At 61.8% G+C, this 22004-nt stretch overlaps 11 protein-coding genes across 11 annotated transcripts; 5 read left to right on the top strand and 6 right to left on the bottom strand.

Moving 5' to 3' along the window:
* Positions 1–157: 157 nt before the first annotated feature.
* Positions 158–1373, bottom strand: RHTO_06245 (UPF0405 domain protein; the record flags this gene model as incomplete). Its single annotated transcript, XM_016419906.1, has 4 exons — positions 158–346; positions 456–644; positions 739–1002; positions 1089–1373. 4 exons carry the CDS (start codon positions 1371–1373, stop codon positions 158–160), a joined length of 927 nt encoding a protein of 308 aa, XP_016275360.1.
* Positions 1374–1942: 569 nt separating this feature from the next.
* RHTO_06244 (uncharacterized protein) lies at positions 1943–3265 on the bottom strand (the record flags this gene model as incomplete). The annotated part of the gene is made up of 3 exons (XM_016419905.1): positions 1943–2584; positions 2624–2652; positions 2710–3265. 3 exons carry the CDS (start codon positions 3263–3265, stop codon positions 1943–1945), a joined length of 1227 nt encoding a protein of 408 aa, XP_016275359.1.
* A 155-nt stretch (positions 3266–3420) lies between these two features.
* RHTO_06243 (mitotic checkpoint family protein) lies at positions 3421–6347 on the top strand (the record flags this gene model as incomplete). The annotated part of the gene is made up of 10 exons (XM_016419904.1): positions 3421–3526; positions 3587–3676; positions 3733–3801; positions 3861–3935; positions 3992–4552; positions 4613–4823; positions 4880–5177; positions 5233–5515; positions 5576–5952; positions 6012–6347. 10 exons carry the CDS (start codon positions 3421–3423, stop codon positions 6345–6347), a joined length of 2406 nt encoding a protein of 801 aa, XP_016275358.1.
* A 293-nt stretch (positions 6348–6640) lies between these two features.
* RHTO_06242 (regulatory subunit for Cdc7p protein kinase) lies at positions 6641–8993 on the bottom strand (the record flags this gene model as incomplete). Its single annotated transcript, XM_016419903.1, has 4 exons — positions 6641–7908; positions 7971–8071; positions 8132–8331; positions 8400–8993. 4 exons carry the CDS (start codon positions 8991–8993, stop codon positions 6641–6643), a joined length of 2163 nt encoding a protein of 720 aa, XP_016275357.1.
* Positions 8994–9344: 351 nt separating this feature from the next.
* RHTO_06241 (FAD linked oxidase) lies at positions 9345–11604 on the top strand (the record flags this gene model as incomplete). The annotated part of the gene is made up of 8 exons (XM_016419902.1): positions 9345–9362; positions 9552–9766; positions 9839–10320; positions 10376–10683; positions 10745–10910; positions 10968–11117; positions 11175–11247; positions 11316–11604. The coding sequence occupies 8 exons, from the start codon at positions 9345–9347 to the stop codon at positions 11602–11604; spliced, it is 1701 nt and encodes a 566-aa protein (XP_016275356.1).
* A 174-nt stretch (positions 11605–11778) lies between these two features.
* RHTO_06240 (uncharacterized protein) lies at positions 11779–14446 on the bottom strand (the record flags this gene model as incomplete). Its single annotated transcript, XM_016419901.1, has 4 exons — positions 11779–12808; positions 12854–14019; positions 14073–14236; positions 14293–14446. The coding sequence occupies 4 exons, from the start codon at positions 14444–14446 to the stop codon at positions 11779–11781; spliced, it is 2514 nt and encodes an 837-aa protein (XP_016275355.1).
* Positions 14447–14705: 259 nt separating this feature from the next.
* RHTO_06239 (NADH dehydrogenase (ubiquinone) flavoprotein 2) lies at positions 14706–15835 on the top strand (the record flags this gene model as incomplete). The annotated part of the gene is made up of 7 exons (XM_016419900.1): positions 14706–14789; positions 14891–15135; positions 15202–15210; positions 15273–15426; positions 15488–15547; positions 15603–15734; positions 15794–15835. The coding sequence occupies 7 exons, from the start codon at positions 14706–14708 to the stop codon at positions 15833–15835; spliced, it is 726 nt and encodes a 241-aa protein (XP_016275354.1).
* A 225-nt stretch (positions 15836–16060) lies between these two features.
* Positions 16061–17610, bottom strand: RHTO_06238 (uncharacterized protein; the record flags this gene model as incomplete). The annotated part of the gene is made up of 2 exons (XM_016419899.1): positions 16061–17284; positions 17341–17610. 2 exons carry the CDS (start codon positions 17608–17610, stop codon positions 16061–16063), a joined length of 1494 nt encoding a protein of 497 aa, XP_016275353.1.
* A 406-nt stretch (positions 17611–18016) lies between these two features.
* RHTO_06237 (uncharacterized protein) lies at positions 18017–19639 on the top strand (the record flags this gene model as incomplete). The annotated part of the gene is made up of 2 exons (XM_016419898.1): positions 18017–18352; positions 18416–19639. 2 exons carry the CDS (start codon positions 18017–18019, stop codon positions 19637–19639), a joined length of 1560 nt encoding a protein of 519 aa, XP_016275352.1.
* Positions 19640–20167: 528 nt separating this feature from the next.
* On the bottom strand, positions 20168–21298 carry RHTO_06236 (ribosomal protein S8e/ribosomal biogenesis NSA2 family protein; the record flags this gene model as incomplete). Its single annotated transcript, XM_016419897.1, has 7 exons — positions 20168–20275; positions 20329–20382; positions 20443–20507; positions 20563–20644; positions 20701–21138; positions 21203–21236; positions 21297–21298. Coding segments are annotated over 7 exons (783 nt in total).
* Positions 21299–21417: 119 nt separating this feature from the next.
* On the top strand, positions 21418–21938 carry RHTO_06235 (mitochondrial ribosomal protein subunit Mrp10; the record flags this gene model as incomplete). The annotated part of the gene is made up of 3 exons (XM_016419896.1): positions 21418–21564; positions 21645–21797; positions 21870–21938. 3 exons carry the CDS (start codon positions 21418–21420, stop codon positions 21936–21938), a joined length of 369 nt encoding a protein of 122 aa, XP_016275350.1.
* Between the last annotated feature and the right edge of the window lie 66 nt (positions 21939–22004).

Below are 22004 nucleotides of genomic sequence, written 5' to 3'. Positions count from 1 at the left end.
CTTGTTGAGAATTACGCATGCTCCGTTCATCCGTCCAACCACGCTTCCGGCGAGTTCATTCTGCTTGCGGGATTCTGGCGACTGAGCGCCTCGGCGCGCGACTAGTTTCTCGTAACGTTTCGAGCGGCATCGAAAGACTTGCTCGACCCGACAACATCTACCAGGCCCTTCCGAGCGTCCCGCCGCCCTTGACCTGATACACCGCCCCTGCTTCTTCCATCTTGTACTGCACGGCCGTTGGACCTATGCGTGGCGCGTCTACGGTCCAGTTGCCGAATGAAGGGCGTGCGGCGGGAGAAGCGGAAGGATGAGGGGAGATGAGTGAGGGTCCTCGGTGGATCGTGATCTGCGAGACGGTGAATTCGTATCAGTAGAAGCGCTTGTTTTGCTCGTGCCACGCGAGAACACGCGCAGAGAGCGGCGTGCCAGCCTCACTCGAGAGGAAGTCCACGCACCTCTCCTTGCCCTCCCATCCCCGCGCTGCTCAATCCTGTCACCTCCACCCACAAGTCGCTCCGCTGCAGCAGTGATCGGAAGAGGTACTGGTCTTCGGGCGAGTCATAAGCGGGCGCGGCGGGAGAGGGAAAAGAGGGTGAGGGTGAGAGCGAGTCGGCGTGGAAGAGGGTGACGAGCGAGGCGGAGTGCTGCCGACGGTGACGATCAATGAGATGAATGTGCCGCGCAGAAGAAAAATCAGCGAGAGCTCAAGTGAAGGACGGACAAGCGCTTTCGACGCACCTCGCTTGTTAGCCGCCGCAACGCCGCCCAGAATCTCAACACCTCTCGCATCGCCATTCCCATCCACGACAGTGTGCAGACGTCGTCAAGGACGATGAGCGGACCGAGATGTGGGTTGCTCCGACTTGATTCATCCGCTGCTTGATCTGGCGGCGCAAGAGCTGAGGCGGCGACGCTTAGAAGAGATGAGGGGGTTTCTGTCGGAGAGGAACAGTCGAGGAAGACGAAGGAGCCTTTGGACCGTTCTGTCGCAAGCTGAACGCCCTGCACGAGGCACGCAGGGGGTCAGCGGCGAAGCAAGGCGTTTCTCGTCCTTCGACTGGACACTGCGCGTGGTCCTTTGTACTCACGGACTTCTTCAGCAGACTCGCCCAGTACTCCTCCCTCTCCTTCACGCCCAGAATGACAACCCTCCTCCGTTCATCCAGTTCTCGCAGCGCACCTCGGCCGGCTCCAGAGGGTCGCAGAGCGTTCGAGACGAGTTGCAGGAGGAGGAAGTGAGCGGGCGAATCGAGCGTATCGGTGACGAGGAGTGAGGAATCGGGTGGGAGAGATGAGGAGCTGATGAAGGAGTTTGGCGAGGAGGCGCTCGTGGGGGCGTACGTGAAGCTCAGTGGGTCGGCGATGCGGTTCATAGCAGGCTCCTAGCGTGTCTGGGCGGGCTTGTGCGTGGAGAGCGGAGCGGAACAACGCCAACCAGGCGCGCCGCCCTCTGGACAAAGTGAAGTTCGCACGGCTTCGTGAGCGTAGTACTCGTGCAACCTGTCGAGCAGATCGAGGGAGTATCATCATTCAAGCGGCTCGGAGGGTCTAAGACTGTCGAGTGGGCGACATTGATTCTTTCGTTCTCAACGCGGAGCTGTCCGAGCAGGCGCTCTCGTGAGGTACTCACTGCCTCCGCATGAGACGCAAGGTAAGCTTCGGAGGACTTCCCTTGACAGGCGAATGAAGCGGCAGCAAGGAGTGAGAAGTGAAGGGTGTATACACGCTCGCCTTGCTCGGCGCCTTGTGCTGGGAAGCCCGTCCACCGCGCTAGCCAATTCAGGCTGTCAAGCATCCAAACGTTAGCCCTTGCGGCGTCCAGACGAGGAATGGCAGAGAAGAGGAACGCACCTCTTGCCTCCTCACGCGCTTTCATCAGCTCGAGCATAATCAGACCGGACGACGGCAGCTCGTTCCGGGCTATCTTGCCCTCCACCTCAAGTCAGTTTGACGACCCCTTCACATCCCGCCAATGCTCCGCAACGAACGTGATAATGGTCCGTCGCCACGCATCGTAGCAGACGGAGGCGCCGTCGAAGAGCTCGTGTGGCGCGCTGTATACAGTCAACCGCTCCTCAAGCTCGGCGAGGCACTGGCTTTGAAGACGCGGAAGTTCGAGAAGATGGGCAAGGCGGTATGTCGACTTAGGAGAGACAGGGTAGGGGAGTGTCGGGTCGTCATCGACAGCGTCCTCGATGCATTCTCTGCGAAACGATTTCGACGTATCCTTGTCGATAGGGTCGCTCGATGACAGCGGTGCGAAGGCGATGTGCCCGGTGCGAAGATAGGCGAGGACGGCTCGATACGTCGAGAAGGCCGTCTTGGTGATCTTGATCTCCTTATACGCGCCCTTGGCCTCATCGTCCGCAGTCTGAGGCTGAGGCGGGTGCTTCTCGATATAGAGCTCATCGGTATCATCGTCCGAATCCTGGACGTCTTCGTCGCCAAGCTCGTCTGCCGTAGAGAGAGGCTTGTCCCACGTTCTTCGTGCCCGCTTCGAGGGCACCGAGACAGATTCAGCGAAACCAGATGCCAGCAGCGTCTTGAAGTAGGGCGACAATCGAACGAGGAAGTCGCTTCGTGCCTAAAGTTCGCCGCAGACTTTAGGAAAGATGAAGCGCACATCGCGTGCATATGGGCCCAGCTCGAGATCTGCAACGGTAGAGGTTCAGCTTCTCAAATAGTGTCGCAGAACGAATCATCCCCTACCAGGAAGTCGGTTGAGTACGCCTGCTGGATTGAGGGTCGGACAGCGCTTGTCCTGCCGCAACTCGAAGACGATGCGGTACTGGCGATGGGTTTCAGAAGTGTAGACACCATTGGAATGTGTCGATGCGCTTTTGAATGCCTCCCTCGGGACCGTCAAGTCTAACCCAGTGAAGAGGACGCCCGCGTCGTCCTTGTTGGGGCGAGGATCCCTGCTCCGGTCGTAGCCATATCTGCATATTGCGCCACCCGAGCCGGTGTCGCGCCACCAGAGCCCGCCTCGCCAGAAGGTCCGCCAACCGAGTGCGCCATGAGGGAGGTCACCGTGTCGTATCGCGCAAACGAGCTCGTCGCCTCGCCAGAAAACCTTGCACGCCCAGTCCCCGCGCAGCGGCACCTCGTCCTTCGGTAGCGGGAAAGTCGCGCGCAGTTGCGGGTCGCTCAAGTCCAGCTCAACGTCAAAAACGAGGGAGAGGTGGTCGGTAGACTCGACTGCCGCCGTGCCTTGCGCGCCGGGGAAGGACACGATGCGACGGGGAGGAAGGGTAGCTTCAGCCATTGTCGGCGAGTCCAGCGAGATGCGAGCGAGCCCAAGTGAAGGGAAGGAGGTCAAGAGCAGGTTGGACGACGACACCGCGACCCGACCCCGCTAGGCTCGCTGCTTGACCGCTTGAGCGCACCTGGTCGTCTTCGAGAGTCCTCTAGCAGGCTGGCATGGATCGCCCTGGCGCTGGGCCGCCGTATGAGACCCCGCTCGTCTCATCGCGGACTCTTCGAACGGCCGTGTCGTCCGTCGGATCCTCGCGCCTGCCCTTGAGACGTGCGTACGAGTCGACAGTCTTCTCTTGTCATCGCTGACTCCAAAGCGCCGGCCGTGCAGACAACTCCGCGACCCCTTCGGAACCGCAGACGGTGGGGCGCAGTTCGCTCTTGAGGAGGCCGTCGTCGAGCGATTTGGCGGGTAGCTACGGTGCGTGCGGGTCTATTGAGAGGTGACGCCGAGGACTCATCGTCCTCTGCCCGCAGGGAACGCGCCGGCCACCGTCTCTCGCCTCCCAATGCGGCGTCCTTCCCTGAACGGCTCGCAGATGGACCGTGAGCACGCTGCCTGTGAATGCGCATGACCTGCTGCTGACACTGCCTTCCGTCCGCAGCGCCCCTCTCTGCACGGCCAGACTCGCGCATCAGCTCGCTCAAGAGACGACCGAGTGCAGCCGATTTGCAACAAGGTGTGCTGCGCCCGCTACCTCGTCTTCGTTCACGACTGAACCATGCGGACGAGCAGAGTCGGAGACGGCCTCCTTGAAACGCCAGCTCGCCCGCGCGCTGAGCCAAGTCGAGGAGTTCAAGCATGCCGCTGAGCGGCAGAAGCTCGAATCGGCGATGGCTGCCGACAAGGCGCAGTCGCAGATGAACGAGTACAGCGCGCGGATCGAGAAGCTCGAGCGGCATCGGGCCATCTTGCTCGGCAAGGAGCGCGAGGCTGCGGAGCGGGAGCAGAGGCGGAAGGAGGACGAGAATGGCGCCAAGGAGAAGCTCGAGAAGGAGGTGCGGAGCTTGCGGTCGCAGCTTGACTCGCTCAAGGACGAGCACATCGACCTGCAAGAGTCGTTTACCGACCTCGAGCATTCCGCGAATCAGGCGGTCGCCCAGGCCAACCACCATCAAGCGCGCACGACGGCATTGCAGCAAGAACTCGAGCTCGTCCGGCAGGAATCGGAGGAACGCTTGCATTCGGTGACAGAGGAGAAGAAGCAGCGGCTAGCGCTTGAGGCGGAACTCGAGGGGGAGAAGATGCGCGCGAAGGACTCGGGCGACTCGGCCGTCATTCGCGAAGAGCTGCATCGTGCGTTTGCGAGCGTTCTTTGCGCGTTTCCCGAGCGTGCTGACCGGTTACACCTCGTAGGCCAAGTCTCGACCCTCCGCACCCTCGAGAAGGAGAACGGCAAACTCCAGCGCAAGGTCGAGACGTACGAGCGACAGCATGCCAACATCGAGCTGTTGAAGGAGACGAACCGATCGCTCGAGCGAAAGGTCAAGGCGGCGGAAGAGCTACGACAACAACTCGCGGGACAGGCGGTCGAGCTCGAGCTGCTGCGGCGAGAGAAGGCGGACTGGTGCGCAGAGTCTCTGCTTCCTCAAATGTTGTCCTCTGACGAATGGTCGTGCGCAGGTCCGCTTTCGTCAAGCCCGAAGACACCGACACCTTCTCCTCCCCTCGCAAGATCACCAAGAACCTCGCCGCGACCCGTATCGAGAACGCCACTCTCCGCGACCGCCTCAACACGCACGAGCTCGAGCTGCAGCGACGCGACCGCATCATTGGCCAGCTCGAGGCGAAGGCTGTCGAGCTCGAGAAGCAGCTCCAACAGGCCGCGAAGGAGCTGGACGCGGCAAAAGAGAAGGCAAGGGTGGACGGCGCACAGGTGGGGCTGTTGCGTCAAGAGGTGGCGATGCTGAAGCGGCATCTCGTGGGTCCAGTTCGTCCGCTTTTGTCGCCACCGTAACTGACCTTCTCGGTTGCAGGACAGCTACGCGACCGAGGAGGCCAACCACAATGCCGGCAACTACGACGCCCAGAAGACCGCCAGGCTCGCCGAGCTGGAAGAGCTGCTTGAGGCGCACAAGCGCGAGGTCGCCAGCCTGACGCAGCAAGTCTCGCACTGGCGGGGCCTCGTCGAGCGATACGGCGGGAATACGACCGAAATTCTCGAGCTAGAGGAGCGGGAGAAGCGGGAGGCCGCCTCGGAAGGGGCGGTCAGCAAGTCGCTCGAGGAGCAGTTGCGCTTGAACGAGGAACTTCAGCGAGGTGCGTGTACACATTTGAACACTTGCGTTCGTCGAATCTCACGTCTTCGCATGCCCTCAGAACTCGACGAGGCGCGGAACGAGCTGGCGCTAATGGAGCAGGAGCTCGAGGCTCTGTCGACTCAGGTCGAGCAGCTCGAGGAGAACCAGGGCATTCGCGGCGCCTACAACCCTGAGACGACCAAGGTTCTCGAGTTCCGCGACTCGCCCGACCGCGTCGAGCATGCGATCCGGACGGCGACTCTCGAGCGGCTGAAGAACGAGAACCAGGCGCTCTTGCGGCGACTCGGCGACATAGAGCGGGGCGCACTTGCCCAGCAAGGTGCTGGGGTTCAGCAACTGGTGCCGAGGGAGTCGCTCGTCTCGGCGCAGGCCGAAGCCGACAAGCTCAAGGCGCTCGTCCAGCAAAAGGAGACGATGCTCAAGCGGATCGGTCAAGTGCGCCCTCCTGGCCCGCTTCTCGAATTCGCGGCGGCTGACTGAGTGTGTCCCCGCAGGCCGTCGCCGAGAAGACGGAAGCGATGCGTTTGGCTGTTCAGAAACTGCTCGGTTTCCAGCTGTCCTTCCTCGAGTCCGGCCGCATCCGCGTCACCTCCGTCTACGCGCCATCAAAGGACCGCTCGCTTGCGTTCGACCCCTGGCCCGGAGGACCCATGCCCTTCAAGCTTGTCTCGGCGACGGACGAGAAGGTCATGAGCATCGACGAGGTCAGGCGGAGCATCGGCTTCTGGCTCGACGGGCGTCAGTCGCTTCCAGGCTTCATGGCGTCGCTCACGATGGCGCTGTACGAAGAGACGACGCGTGGGCAGGCTGGAGGCGTGGTGTTCGGGTAGACGTTGTTTGTGCAAGACGTGCGAAGTTTCAAAACCCGATGCGACAAGGGATGATGCGAGAAAGCGAAGAGTCGTGGGTTGTGTGAAAGGGAAAACTAGCAGCAAAGGCGAGAGGATGGGTATGCAAAACGGAAGGGGTAGATGCTCAAAAAGGTGGAAGGGAAGAGTTCCGTGACGGTGGGTATGCAGCGTGAGGAGGGGAGGCTAGACGAAGGGATGAAGGCGACGTCGATGGGAGAGAGAGAGAGCCGATGCGAGGTGGGCGAAATCGAGGAGTTGATGCCGGCGCCCGTCTAGGCGCGCACGGCCTGCGCGAGAACCTGAGCCTCGAGCGGCTTCGAGCTCTCGTCCTCCTCTTCTCCCTCGTCCATGACCTCGTCCTCGTCGCCCTCGTCCTGTGCCGAGTCGTCCTCGCAGTCCTCCGCATCGCCGGCAAGGAGGCTAGCGTCGAAGTAGCCCGAATCCTCGTACTCCCCCTCGTCGGCTGCCAATTCGCTCGACGCGCCATCCTCGCCGCGGTCCCACTCGCCCGCCTCAAGGGGTTTGCGTGCGATCCGCTCGAGCAACCTGTCGAGGTCCGCCCAGTTCTTCGGGTTGAGCGCGAACCGGCGATGCTTCGAACTGCGAACGTGCTCCCTGAAGCAGTCGTACTTGATGCGGCAGTTCTCGCAGTACCCTGCCTTCTTCGGCTCGTCGCGCACTGGAGGGTTCGGGACGCGCGCGAGGTGGCCGTCGACGGAGAGGCTGCGCTTGAGAGCGCCAGGTCGCTCGCTGCGCTTGAGGGCGGCGAGGCGTCCGCCGCTCCCTGCTGCGCTACCGCTCGCGACGCCGCCGCTCCCACCAGCCGTCGACCCGCTGCCGAGGATACTGCCGCCCGCGACCGAGACGGTGCGGTTCGACAAGACCGCGAGCCGCTTGTCGACGTAGGGATTCCCAAAGCGATTGGCCTGCGCAGCGCCGGACCTCGCAGCCGTCGACGTCGCAGACTGGATGTTGGACGTGATGATCTGGCTGTTTCCGGACGCGGCGATGTACGAGTCGCGGCGACCAGCGGGCTCGTACCCTGGGTAGCCGTAGGCCGCTTGTTGTCCGCGCGCGACGTTCTGGAGCGAGACGGTGCGGCGAAGGTTCGGAGCGACGGCACGCGCAGCAGTCGAGCCGAACCCGCCGGCCTTTCCGCTCGTCGCAGCGGGTGGAGGAGCAGGCCGAGGCGGGACCCTCCTTTCGTACGTGATTTCCGGTCCGTCGTAGTGATAGAACCCCGTGCGACCCTCAATCCCACCCCAAAGGACCGGCCAACTCGGGACCTCGTTCTTCCTCGGCCGCTCGTACTCCTTCACGACGATGGGACGGTGTTCGCCCGTCGAGTCTTCGACGAGGAGGTACGATTTGGTCGAGGGGAAGTAGTGCATATCCGCGCGGGCGACGAGCGGGTCGCGCTCTCGTGTGCCGTAGAGCTGTTCGTCGCGCAGAAGGGTTGGGAGGGACGGGTCGCGCGAAAGGGAGGCTTTGTCCTTGTTCGGCGAGGCATGGTTGATGCGGTCGATGATGAGCTGGAGCTCTGCAAGGCGGGCATCACCAAGTCAGCGGGGATGGGAGGAAGGGACTGGACGCGGAACGCACTCTCGCTCGCCCAGACTTTCAGGCCAAAGTCGAGCGCCTTGGACAGGATGTCCTGCGAGTCGATGAACGGGTTCTTGTCGTGGTCGGTTGCGTTGGCGAGGCTGTCGGCGCGGACGATCATCAGCTTGCGACGGCGATTTGCGCAGAAGGGGAAGACTCACGGCCACAACTTTTGTCCGTTCGGAAGCTCGTACGTCTTTGGACTCCGCGCAGACGACTTCTTGGAGCGACTCGTCGATGCGGAGGCCGATGTGCTCGCTTTTGACGCCGACGCACCGTCGTTCTCCTTGCCGGAGGTCGAGGGGAGAGGGCGGGAGGTGACGACGTGGGTCACCTTTTTCGAGAAGAAATTGTCGACCGACTACACGAGTACACCAAGCGCGAGTCAGTCTTCGAAGCCAGCCACGGAGCGAACGGACGGGAACGCACCGCTCCGAGCTTCTTGACGGCGGCGCTGAGGGACGCCTTTGTCGAGTCGTCGATCGCGTCAAAGTAGAAGGTGAACGACGGGAACGCCTTGCGGTACTTGGCGCGCCACTGCTGCGACTCGTGCTGGAGCTTCTCCTTCTCTGCGCCGGCGTACGTCTTGCGCGACTTGCGCTTCGTGCCGTCCGTCGCCCCTTTCTCCACACCTCCCGTCGCCGCATTCACCGAGAGTGCCGCCAGAGGGTTCGGACCGCGAGACCGCTTTGCCTGTCGCTTGTCTCCCGCATCAGGCGAGCGAGTGTCGTCCTGCTCGACAGCTGCTCGTTTGCGGGACTCTGCCGCCGCCGCTGCTGCTGCCGCCACTACCGTCCTGCCATCGATGCGTGAGGTCTGCATTGGCACAGACGTCGGTCCCACGTCGTTCGCTCCGCCGCCGAGCGCCTGCACGAATCGGAGTTGCTGTTCGACGAAGGGCGGGGCTGGGGGTCGACTGTCTGGCGCGAGCTGGGCGCACGAGACGGTGCGCACGCTGTGTGTGCGGCTGTTGTGCGACTGAGTGGCCTGGCGGTGCGAGTTGGGCGTCGTCGCTGTCGCCATGGCGCTCCTGGGCGAGTGCGAGCGATGAGGACGACGAGTTGGGCGACGACGGTCAGTGGACTCGGGCGGGCGGGTCTTTCGGTTCCAGCAAGTGTCCCAGCGAGTCCTTGAGCCAGTCCAGCGAGTCCAGCAAGCAGATTAGCGTGTGTGTCGATGTGAGCGAGGGGTTGTTTGGTCGAGGAGGCGAGTGTCGCCTGGTTCTGTTTACAATCCCGCAAACAAGCTCACACGCGCCTTGAACGCGTCGTAGCGTGAATCCAAATCGTGCGGGGACCAGGTCCAAGGGGAACCGCTCCCGCTCCCGCTCCCGCTCCGTTCTCCTCGACGACGACCCCAACGACAGACTCGACGATGGCGGGCACGCAGATAGTCAGTCCTTACCTACACTCTAGCTTGGTACCGCCGTGCTGACCGCTCGCCTCTTCCTCGTCCCGTTCCCGCTCACTTTCCCTCGACCATCGAACACCTTGCTCGTCCTCGCTCACGGTCTGTGCTCGCTCGACGCCGGCTCTTGCTCGCTGTGACTGCTCTCCTGCTCTCCTCCTACCCGTCTCGCAGCCCCTCGCCGCGCCAGGCGTCGCCGCCGGAATGTTCCCTTACTGTGTCCCCTCGCAACCGTGCTGGCCCTCACTCGACGCCTGGTCCGCTTTGAACGCTTCTGTTGCTGGACGACTCATTCGACCAGATGGACCTCTCCCCTGTGTTCAGCCGCAGTGTGCGGACGCGGATTGGCGACTCGAACAACCTGCCGGTGTCATGTTCCTCAACTTTGAGTGCGTTTCCGTCGCTCAAGCTCTCCATGTCTTCTCCTCAAGAGACTAATTGCCCTTGCTCGATGTCGATAGAACCGGCCAAGGCCTCATCCCCGACGATCCCTCCCGGACGTCAACTTCCGCACCGACCAACTCCTCCTCCCTTCCCATCGACCGCACCCCCGCCTACGTCCTCGAAGCGCACACCCCCTCCGACGTCTCATCAGCCGTCTCCTTCGCATGGGAGAACCGCCTCCGCTTGCGGGTCAAGAGTACAGGACACGATTACCTCGGCCGCTCTTCGGACGAAGGGTCGTTCACCCTTTGGACAAGGCGGCTGAACCACTCCCGTTTCGAGAGGGAGTTCGTACCCGCCGGAGCACCAGAAGGGACGCAGGGAGTTCCAGCGCTCATTGCGGGCGCGGGAAGCATCGTGAGAGATCTGTACAAGGCGGCGGACGAGGCGGGAGTGGTCGTGACGGGCGGGGTGAGCCAGACTGTGGGTGCGGGCGGTGGATTCGTTCTAGGAGGCGGACATGGACCGCTTGCGCCTTTGCATGGACTCGCAGCCGACAGTGCGTCTCCCTTCCCACTCCCCTTCCGCTTCGTATCTGACGGTCCTCAACGCAGACGTCCTCGAATTCACCGTCGTCACCGCAAACGGCACCATCCTCCGTTGCTCGCCCTACCAAAACCCCACGCTCTTCACCGCCCTCCGAGGCGGCGGATCCTCCTTCTGCGTCGTCCTCGAAACGGCCTTCAAAGCGCACGTCCCGCCCGCTGGTTTCGTCGGAGTCTTTGGTTCGTTTGGGCTCAAGGAGGGAACGGATGCGAGTAAGGAGGAGGGGAAGCAGGCGTGGAGGGAGATGGTGAAGCGGTGGACGGAGTTGCAGCCGAAGCTGAGCAAGGCCGGACCGTTCGCGGGATACACCTACGTCGTGCGTGTACCCAACACTCGTCAGTTGTCCCGGAGCGCGGCTGACTCGTCGTCGAGCGCAGCGGAAACCGGAGCCTACGCCCTTCGCCTACATCCTCCCTTCCGACAACATCCAGCTCGCGAAGGACCTCTTCACGCCAATCTTCGAAGCTTCCGCCGCGGATCCGAACATCGACATTGACTGGGAGTTTGTCGAGACCAAGTCGTGGTACGAGTTGTGGAGCGGTCGTGCGTCTACCTTCGCCTCTTCTTGACGAGCGCAGGCTGATTGTTCTCACCTCGCAGCGTTCACCAACGCCCTTCAGTCGCTCGACGCAGTCGGTATTCCACTTCTCCTTGGCAGCAGGCTAGTCCCGAAGGACGTCGTCGAGCAACGAGCGGACGATCTCGCCAATTTCCTCGCCGACTCGCCGAGTCCCGCGATCGTTCACCTCGGTGCGCTGAGCTCGTACGATAAGCATTTGGATCTCGCTGACGTTGAGGTGCTTGCAGTGGCGGGCGGCGCGGTCGAGAAGGAGCCGGACTTCCCTTCGTCTGTCAATCCTGGCTGGAGGACCGCTCTCCTGTGCGTTACGCGTTTCCTCTCTCCTCCACTTCAGAACCGCGTATTGACGAGCTCGATTGCGTTCGCAGGCACATCGACCTCCCCATCTCCTGGCCCTCCTCCGCTCCTCCCTCTACCATCTCCTCCCTTTCGACCTACCTAACCTCTCACACCCTCGCCCTCGGCACGCTCGCCTCCTCCCTCGGCCAACCCCAGGCGTCCTACTCGTCCGAGAGTAACTACTACGAGGCGGACTGGCAGAAGGTTTGGTATGGCGCGGAAAACTACGAGAGGTTGATGGAGGCGAAGAGGGCATGGGATCCCGAGGGCGTGTTCAGTGCGAGGAGGGCGGTTGGTTCGGAGGTGGTGGGTTGGTAGGGCCTGAGCACTATGTCGGGACAGGCGCTGATTATGGTTCGGCGCATTTGTAGCCTCTTCTTTTCATCTTGGGTTCAGCGTCTCCGGTTTTGCAATGTAACAAGGTCCATAGCATCCCGCAACTCTCCGAGAACCGCTCGCACGAGTCTTGCTATGTACCCAAGTTCAATCGTTTCACAGCCTGTCCAGCTTCAGCGCCTTCTCCAGGCTGCGCAGCGCATGATCGTCCTTGACCTCTACGAGCCAGTCCGCCCGACTGCACAGCGCGTCGACCATCCACATAACCTTGTCGGTCCGCATCTCGGATTCTGCGGCGCCCGCATCCATGATACGAGCCGCGTCTTGTTCGTCCGTCGTCTCGCCCGCCTGGCTTCCTGCCACGGGCTCGGACGGCCGTGGAATGCAAAAGTCGTCGATGACGACGTGTCCCTCAATCGCGGCGCAGCGCTGGATGAAGAGTCGCCGTGCGTCGTCGGCCAGTAGATCGGCGCCCGTCAACCATACGTCCCGCAACGCCGCCGGTAGGTTGAAAGAGAGTCCGGAAGCGAAGAGATGATCGCGCTCTTGAAAGTGGTCGCCGCCGTTCAGGCGGATGTGCAGGGACTCCAGAGGCGACGAGGCGAAGTATCGGAGGGCAGCAGAGAGAAGCGGTGGCCCATGGAGTTCGAGGTACTGGATATGGATGAAGAAGTCGGAAGGGGGTGCAGCGGTGGGAGTAGGGTCGTCGACGATGTCGGCAACGGACGATGGCAGGTAGAGGTGTGAGAGCTGAGGGGCGAGCTGACTAATCTTCGGCACGTCCGTGACGCGACTGACCTCAATCCTGAGGATCCTCAAGGACGGGAAACTGAGCTCGTCCATCGGAAGGGTACTCATGACGCAGTTGCTGGCGAGAGAACCATCCTCGAACTTGAGTGACCAGAGGTGTCGAAACCTGGCGAGCTGTTTACAGAACGCCGCGCGCTGAGGCCGGCCATGATCGTCGTATGTGTTGTAGTGTCGGTGAGTCTCAGCAGCTGTCGTAGTCGAAAATTCGAGGCACTGCCGAGGACGAGCAGCGGGTCCTGCGGGACTAAGTGCGGGCTGAGCGATCTTCAGACGCGCGGAACGCAGCAATGGTTCGAAGGGAGGGAGAGCGCGCAACAAGCGAGTCGCTCTGGCGCGGGTCCCCGTCGAGTTCTTAACTTGCTCGTTCTTGACGTCGCTGTGACATTATAAGCGACAGATGGACAACGACTACATCTCGAACCGGTCCTGAACGTCGCCCATCCTCTCCAACGCCCACTCGAGCTCGTCGAGCCCCTTCCAATCGCCAAGCGCCGACAACCACTCTGAGCGCCGCATAGCCCACTGAAGCGTTTCCCTGATACGGCACAGACGAACCCCCTTCATCGCGAGCTCGTTCGCTTCGTCCTTGAGCGCGCAGTCCTCCGCAATCAGCTTCAAGTCCCTCGGCCGCGCCGCGAGCGAGACGTTGCTCGCTTCGAGGCTGCTTCGGAAGGCGATGAAGTCAATGGGCGGGGGGGAGGCGATGTTGTGGAGAGAGACGGAGCGAAGGTTGGGAGGGATGGGTACTGCCGACTCGCGATGGAGGAAATCGGCAGGCGTGCCCGGATCGGGGCTGTCAGCGTCGGACAGCGTGATTGAAAGATGTCGCAGTGAGCTAGTCGAGAAGCAGGAAACGGCGGAAGACAGTCCGCGCGGACCGAAGAGTTCGAGAGTTTCGACATGCTGGAAGGCTCCGGGATGACCGGTAACGGTGACGATGGGAACGTTGCTATGAGGCAGTCGTAAGCTTAGCGCCGTCAGGCTCGGTGCGACCCAACCAATGACAGGTACGGCGCGAAGAGTCGACAGCGAAACGTCGGCGATGCGCAAGTTCGGGAGGCGAATGTGAGTCTCGACAAGTTGATCGAGTATGTAGTCGCCGAGGGCGCCACTGCTGAGCGCGAGACTCTTCAGGTTTGGCCAGAAGTCGAAGAAGCCTGGAGGTTTGCCGCCGTATCTCATAACGATGCCGAGTTGCACGGTCAGCTCGTCGTAGTATACCTGCGAGTGAAGCTCGAGGTGCCGCAACGCAGGGCTGAAGAAACGTTTCACCATCGGCAGGAAAGCGTCCGTCACGTATTTGAACGCGAGATGCGGGATCGAAGCGAGCCTAGCGCGGAGAGCTTCGAAGAGGTCTGCATCAATGGCCGTGCTCGGGAGGAAGTGCATCGGGTCGTGGGCGCCGAGGACGGAGAGACTCAGTGTGAACTGGGTGAGAGAAGGGAGCATCGGGATGGCTTGGATGGCGTTGACAAGTTCCGCCGCACCTCCCGAACCGATCGAGAGATGGGAGACGCAGTTGACGAGCGAGGCCGGCAAGGCGCCAATGCGGAAGACGGGCTTGCCGATGTGGAACTCGTCAATGCTCTGCAAGGCAAGCTGTAAGCTACGACTTGGCAGAGGAGGATATGAAGGCTCACCTCGCACAAGAAGGGTCGAGCCGCTGCTCGTACCCGCCGGCAAACGAGCGAGAGCGCGAAGAGCGAGCGTCCAAGCCACTCGCCGGGTTCATACAACTCGCGACGGCCCTTCGCCTTGGAAAGGTCAAGCGTCCGACGGGCACCGCGGCCGAGATGCTCGTCGCCTGCGGGAGCTTCGCGTCAGCCCCCGTTAGCTGTGTGCGACAACCTGACCACTTACCCCAGTCCCACTCGGAGGAGCTCTGGATCCACCGCTCGTCTTGCCTTCGTGCTTCGGCGCAAACCAGCGAGAGAACCTCTGATGGGAGGTCGACCAGAGTCCTCTTCCCCGACGTAGGCGAGTTGTGCGCGGCTTCCACGAGCGATTCGGACATGCTGGACCCCGTCAGTGGCCGTGACGAGGACTGGAGCGAGTCGAGAAGCGGTGCGGGTCGAGGAGGAGCAAGCGAGACGGGGCGGCCGCGGGAGTCGGCTGGACGGTTCTGTAGCGAGCGCTAGCAGTCTGAAGCACACACAAAGCACTCCCTGGCAGCCACAGCCCGTGCGAGCTGGAGACGACGCCGGCCAACCCTCGCGAGCCGATTCCTCATTCCGCTCGCCCTCTGCTCCTCACCAAGTCGTCCACCCGCTGCGATGAAGCACGCTGCCCGCTTGTTTAGCCGACAGGCTCGCCAGTTCTCGTCCACCGCGCGCGCGGGGTCGGACGCGCTTATGGTCGTGCGTCCTCGCTTCTCCTCCTCGTCGCAGAGTCGGGCACGGTGCGATCGCTCGTCACGGCGCAGGCTGACCGCGGTTCTGGCTCGCCATGCGTGTAACAGCACCGAAACTCGTCCTACAACAACCCCAACATCCCCTTCAAGCTGAACGCGGAGAACCAGAAGATTGCCCAGCAGATCATCGCAAAGTACCCGCCTCAGTACAAGAAGGCGGCCGTGATTCCCCTGCTCGAGGTCGCACAGAAGCAGAACAAGAACTGGACGAGCATCTCTGTCATGAACCACGTCGCCGAGATCCTCGAGATGCCCCCGATGCGAGTGTACGAGGTTGCGTCGTTCTACACCATGTGCGTACCCGCCCTCTCCCTTACAGTCCGCTTGAAGTTCATGCTGACACCCTTTGGCGACCGCAGGTTCAACCGGTCCGTTCCCGCGACTTCCTCACGACCCATCAGCCGCTTATCCTTACTCCTCTTCTTCACAGGGAACCGGTCGGCGAGCACTTTGTCCAGATCTGCACAACGACTCCCTGCATGCTCGGCGGATGCGGCTCGGACAAGATTGTCGGGGCGATTGAGAACCACCTCGGCATCTCGGTTGGCGAGACCTCGAAGGACAACAAGTTCACCTTGCTCGAGGTGCGGCCCTCAGTCAGGCTTTCCTGAGCGCTGTGCTAATTTGATGAAACGCTTCGTGCAGGTCGAGTGCCTCGGCGCATGCTCGAACGCGCCCATGGTTCAGATCAACGACAAGTTCTACGTGCGTTTCCTCCTTTCCTTCCCGTCTACTTCAAGCTCACGCTGTCCGTTCGCAGGAGGACTTGACACCCGAGTCGATGGTCCAGATCCTCGAGGACCTGGCAGCGGGAAAGGAGCCCAAGACGGGTCCTCACAGCGCGAGGAAGGGCAGCGAGCCGAACGGTCCCCTGACCGCCTTGAACGACATCGTGCGTCTCTCCGTCTGGTCACCTCGCTTGCTGGGTGCTGACTCGCTCAGCCGACACAGCCTAAAGACCCGAAGGCGCACTTCTTGGCCGAGTGGCGTTAGACGTAGAGTGACCCCCTTTTGCCTTTGCTCTCTCCCTTTACCCGCCTCTTCGAGCTGTTGCGAATGTCTTCTTACTGAGCAGGATACGCTTCGCTCGCAAGACGTCTCGCCGAGAGGAGAAGCGGGCAAGTCTGTCGCTACTCGCGGCAACTCTCTCGCTATTCGCAACCTGGCTCGCTCGCTCGCGCAAAAGTGCAGCTCCGACATCCGCGCATTGCACTTCCACTACGCCTCCTCGAGGACCTGCCGCTGCTTGAGTTCCGTGAGCATCTCAACCATCTCGCGCATGCCCGCAATGTCGCCCGTCTGCTCGAGCCAACGGACTCGCCTCGTCGCCCATCCCAAGAGGTCGCGCAATGACGCCCCTTTCTTCTCGCAGACCTCCTCTGCGTTGGACGCCCAGCTTAACGGCTTCTCCGTGAACACGCGATATCCGGTCCTGACGCGCGAATAAGGCTTGACGTCGAAGGTAACACCTCGCGAGGCACACTTCGCGGCGAGCGCGGCGATGTCGTCGTCCGACCAGCCGTTGTCCATGCCTTGGTAGAGGCGGCCGTCGTCCGGCTCAAAGGTGATCGTCCGAAGCGAGGCAGGGAGTTCGCTGACGAGGGGAACGGCGAAGGCGGCAGGAGTTTGGCCTGAGTCGACGTAGATCTCGTCTTCGTGGCCGTATTCGATCCAGTTGAGAGACTGGAGCTCGCACTTGGTGAAGGCGTACAGAAGGGTGGCGGCCGGCCATGCCATCTCGACCGTCAGGCGGCGAAGACGCGGCAGATGGAGAGCGACGGGAGGGGCATCTAAGTCGGACCGACGGAAAGCGATGCGCAAGTCGACGACATTTGGCGCCATCTGCTGCGCCAGTGGGATGACTTCGGGGTAGTACCCGCCGATCTCGAACGACCGCAGAGCGGGGAGTTGGACAACGCTTGGGACGTCCGTGACGAGGGATATCTCGTTGCCACAGAAGCACAGGCTCAGTGAGGTCAAGTGTCGGTACTGACTGAGCGCTGCGAGCCGAGGCTGCGGGCTTGCGCCGGCCAGCGTGAATTCGAAGAGTTCGAGCCGTATTATGGATGCCGGGTCGCAGAACGGCTCGAGTTGGCGCTCCATCCTGGACTCCGACGCGTACAAGTACGTGACTGAGCGCCAACGCGAGCGAAAGCGTCGAAAGGCGTTCTTGATGACCTCGCCCGGAACTTCTGCAAGCTCGCGGGCAGTGCCGTAACCCGCCACCTCTGCCGAAGACCGTGGTCGAGTGAGAGACAACATAGTGTCATTGCTAATGTCGATTGCTTCGAGGTTGGGCAACACGCTGAGACCGGCGACGAGGGAAGCGAGCGTTTCGCGCTTGATGGCAGAGCAATTGACTTTGCGCACACCGCTAAGAAGTGCCGGGGGGAGAGCGCCAAGCTGGAAAAGTGGGTGCGTGAGCTGGCGTGGACGGACGACCTGGAATTGGAGGGTTCAGTACGAAGGACGAGCGAGGGAAATGACTGGTAGCGCACCTCGCGCATGAACGGGAGGGCGGCTTCGCGCAGCCGTCTGGACGTCGAGGACAAGGCGCTGAGTCCATTCCCTCGCACTATTGTGCGCCAAGGAGGCGAGAACACGGTATGGGCGACGATTTCGAGACGCTCGTCTTGTTCCTTGACGAGCAAGATGATGAGCTTGAGCAGCTCGGCCGGCAGCGCTTCGAGTCGGTGCTTTGGCGAGCTTTGCAGCCCGTCCCGCGCACCGGCATCGCTGTTCGGGGACGATTCTTTCGAGGAGGACATGGCGCGGGAGGGGGGCGGAGAGGTATCAGGTGGACCGTCCGTCGAAGCTCGAGCACGTTCAATGGATAGAAAGGAGCCTTCAGCGCTGGCAAGCTATCCCTGCGAAGCGTTGTGAAGGGTAGGAAGCGAACCCGCCAGTCGCGACTGCGATGAGGAGGAGACGACTGGGCGAAGGCGGTGAAGGTGGTCACCGGCCGGTTGAGACGATACAATGGGGCCTTATAAGCAGCTCAGCAAGGTGCACAGTCCGACTCGAGCGAGTTGCGAGAGCGAGAGACTCGTCTCTGCCTCTCTCCCTCCTCCCGTTCACTTCCGGTCGCGCTCGCTGCGCCTGAATAGTGCTGCTGCTTGCAAAGTCACTGCCAGAAGCTCTTCGAGTCGACGTCGCTCAGTTGCGTCCGCCCGCATGGCCTCCCTCGACTTCTCCTCTCCCGCTTCCATCCCCGACATGCCCGCGCCGCCGCCTTCCCCATGCCACTTTGACAGGTTGCCGACCGAGCTGCTCAAGCACATCGTATTGATGGTCGCCTTCCAGGACAAGTGCTTCAGGAAGGACAGCATTGCCCGCTCGGCGTCATTGCCGACTTCGAGGAGAGTGCGTTATCACGGCGAGAGCGACGACGAGAACGAAGAGGTGCGCGCCGACCCGGGCACCGTCAGCTGGTGGTACGGCCGCGGCGTCAACGCCCTCTCGATCCAGAACAAGCGATTGCGCGAGCTTTGTCTTCCGCTTCTCTGCCCGGTGCGTTCTTCCTCGTCCGCTTGTCTTTCGCGAGAGGTCCGCTGCTGACTCACCGCTCTCCAGGTCGCCAAGCCTTCGTACTTCTCGAAGCCTATCTTCCGCTTCGGCCGCATTACGCAAGCCATGCTCGACGGGATCAAGCGACTCGACCTGCGCGAGACCGGCGAGACCGACTTCTTCGCAGCTGCCGAGCGTCTGCCCCAGCTCGCCAACCTCTCGCAACTCGACGTCCCGGCGATGCTGCCAATCTCGCCCGACTACGCGCAACACTATGGGTCCACCGCCGATTTGTGCGCCGCGCGCCAACTCGCGCAAGAGGCTTTCGAGGCCAACCGCCCGCGCATCAAAGTCCTGATAATCCGCAGTTACAACAAGCTCGTCACGCCCGTTACGGCTTGGCTCTCGATCTTCTCGCACCCGGGGTCGCTCGTTCGCCTCAAGGGCATTGATTGCGGGACAACCATGTACCGATGGAGCGTCAGACCGGCGGAAGGGCTCGCGCAGATTGCGCGCAAGTTCACGAGCTTGACCTCGCTGAATTTGGTTGACTCATCAAGCGCTGAGATTACCTGGTTTGCTGATATCGACGACTGGGTGCCGGAGCTGCAGTTCCCAGCGCTGCGCACCTTCAAAGTTAGCGCTCGCTCGATCAAGGTCTTCGATTTCGCCAGGAAGGCCATGCCGCAGCTGATACATCTCGCAATCTACACGGCGCACGACGTCAACTTCGGGGACATCCAAGCGGACTCTACTTTCAATCTGCCGGAGCTCAAGTACCTCGACCTTGTGGGCCCTTTGCAGATCATGCGCATTCTTCCGCACCTTCAGCTTCCGCAACTCGGCGCGGTCTCTTTCTTCATCATCTCAACGACACAGGCGGTTGTCGACTTGGCCGAGACGCTGCCACCCGGCCCCGGCCTCCCGAAAGACGCGGAGCTCTGCCTCGTCCTACCCTCGCACTTCGCCACAAAGAACGAGGACAAGCTGCAACAATGGTGCGACAAGCACGATGTCTCCCTCGAGGTGGAGCGGCCGCAGCACATCGACCTTCTCGTCGGCAACACCCCTCGGGCGAGGGTCCCGAAGCCTCCCGCAGCCTTGATGGACTCGATCCGCGCGAGTGTCGACTGGACGACCCGTTACAGCGAGCAGCTCCTGCAGTTTGGCGACGAGGCGGGCCTGCGCGAGATCCTCGACTTCCTCAAGCCGCTCCGTCAGAAGGAGAGGATTCAGGGACATGTGACTTTTGTCGGTTCCTCTCGCGGTCGCAATGCATGGTTCGTCTGATTCGTTGGACGTCGTGAGCGTGAGTTGGGCAGAGCAGGCGCCTGGGGCGAGAAAGTCTCTATCTTCGCTCGACAGCCGCCTGAAGGGTGATGACCGCTTCCCGCGGCGCCGACGGTGACTTGACATTGAGGGCGTCGAAGGGGACGGGCGGGCATTGCAGCTGGTGAGCGGAGAATCTTTGCCGCAGCAGATCCTACTCTCCTCGCAATCGCTCTGCTCTCGCCGTCTCGCTCTTCTTGCGCAGCCAGAAATGTGGAGAACGATGCTGTGATGGTATAACATGCCGCAGTAGTGGGAAAGAAAGTGGAAGGAGAGAGGTACAGCTCAGGAAACCGGGGACAACTGAGAATGACAACCGCTGGCGGTCGCGGTAGGGAGTGCTGAAAGTCGTAGGCGGGGGGTGTAGACGGAAATGTGGTGCGGGAAGTGGAGGCGGAAGACGACGGGTGTCAGGGGCCGAGGTGCGTCCGCTATAACGACGCAGGTCGTCCTCCTCCGCGTGTTTCCAACACTTTTTCCGCGCAAAAATCACGTAAGAAGGAGTGCGTTGCAGCACCCGTCAAGTTCAGGATTGTTCGTAACCTGCGCGTACTTTCCCCAAACAACTTTGCCGCCAGCAGTGACGAGACCAAGTTCCTGCAGAAAGCGAGGTCAGCCGGCGGGAGCCGGGAAGGCGGAGACGAACATACCGAAACGTTGACCTCGATAACGGTACCCTTGGTAATGACACCAAGTTGTGTGTACTGCAGAGGAAGCGAATGTAAGCGGGAGAAAGGAGCGCCGAAAGACGGGAGCGGACTTACCATCGGCGACTGCGGGTTCTTCTTGACGCCAATGATGGGCAGCTGGAACGTCGCCTTCAACTCGGCTGCGAGAGAAGACGTCAGTCAAACGCAGAGAGCACGGAACTGAGAAGGACGCACGATGTGTCACGTTCGCCTTCTTCATTCGCAGCGCCGACGGACGGATGAATCGCTCGAGTTTGGGCGGTTTCCGGGTAAAGTCCTGCGCGAGCAACGCTGTCGGCACACGCAGAGCAGACTAGATTGACGCGGACGCACCTCGCCAACAAACGTCGCCTTGGTAACCATGCGCTTCCACCCTTTCCGCTTCGACTTGCCCGTCTTGATGACCTTGAACATCTCGTCCTCCGCGATACCCCTGACCTTGGGCAAAGGCACGGCAAACTTGCCCGCCTTCTCCTTGCGCTTCTGCTTGACCGCCGACGAAAGCGCCTTCGCGTCGTTCTGGCCCTCACGGTCGAGGAGGTAGGTCGGGAGGGCGCCCTCGGGCATGGCCGACGCGTCCTTGGCCTTGACATCACGCTCCTCGTGCGCCTTGATCGTCTTCTTCATCGCAACCTTCTCGGCGTAGCGGCGCTGGTGGAGCATCTTGGCCTTGTGTCCGTGGAGCGTCTGCGCGACGTGCGACGCCTTGTGCGCCTCACGCGCTGCGCGCTTACGCTTACGCTCCTCGTGGTCGAGACGGCGACCATTGCGCTGCGGGAGGAGAGCGAGGTGAGCTAATGGAGGGGGCTATGCAAGCGAGTCGAGGTGAACGCACGCGAATGGACTCTTCGATGTACTCGTTCTGGGGCCTGGGGGGTGCAGCGGGTTAGCTCAGTGTCCCGGATCCCCAGCAAGCGGAGTTAACGCACATTGTGGGCTAGGGAGAGGTGGCGGGGGTGGGAAGCGAGATGAGGTGAAGGAGGTGGGCTGGCCGCGCGGGACGAGTCGGGGTGCGCTTGTACGAGTCGATAGAGTAACACTGGCTCGTCAATGATCCAGCAGAAGCAGTCTGAGCACGAGAGCAATGAGAGGCGGGAGGTTGACCAGCGGTCTCAGCTCGTCGGCGAACACTGGACACGCCGACTCGCACTCGCTCGCTCGGGAGGACTCGCGGCTGCCAGGATGCACATTCACAAGGTGCGTACAGTCCACTCACTCGCGCGCGAACGAGCCCGAGCTGACCGTTCGTTTCCGTCGCTCCACCTCCCGACCACCAGTACAAGGTCAAACCCCGCAAGCAGGCCCACGTTGCGCCGTGCGCGCTCGAGCTCACCACCATGCTTGGCTGCTGGGCGAGCAGCGGCGACCTCACCAGCGGGCGCGAGTGCCGCGAGGCCATGTTGCGGCTGCAGGAGTGCATGCGCAAGCCGGTGCGTTCGCGAGGCTCGCAGGGACGGGAGGGCCGCGCTGAAGCTGACGAGAACTGTCTTGCCATGCCACAGATGCCTAAGGGCAAGCCTCGGGTGTCGTCCATCAACTACCACCTCGCCCGCGCCAACATGCCCCGGTAGACTCGCCTCGCCTCCCTCTTTCCGCGCAACGATATTCGCGCACTGTTGTCTTTCACATACCCTTTG

Source organism: Rhodotorula toruloides, assembly GCF_000320785.1.
Source record: "Rhodotorula toruloides NP11 unplaced genomic scaffold Scaffold4, whole genome shotgun sequence".
In the NCBI taxonomy this organism is placed as follows: domain Eukaryota; kingdom Fungi; phylum Basidiomycota; class Microbotryomycetes; order Sporidiobolales; family Sporidiobolaceae; genus Rhodotorula; species Rhodotorula toruloides.
The sequence above is the reverse complement of the archived record's forward strand: the minus strand, read 5'-3'. Positions and strand labels throughout refer to the sequence as shown.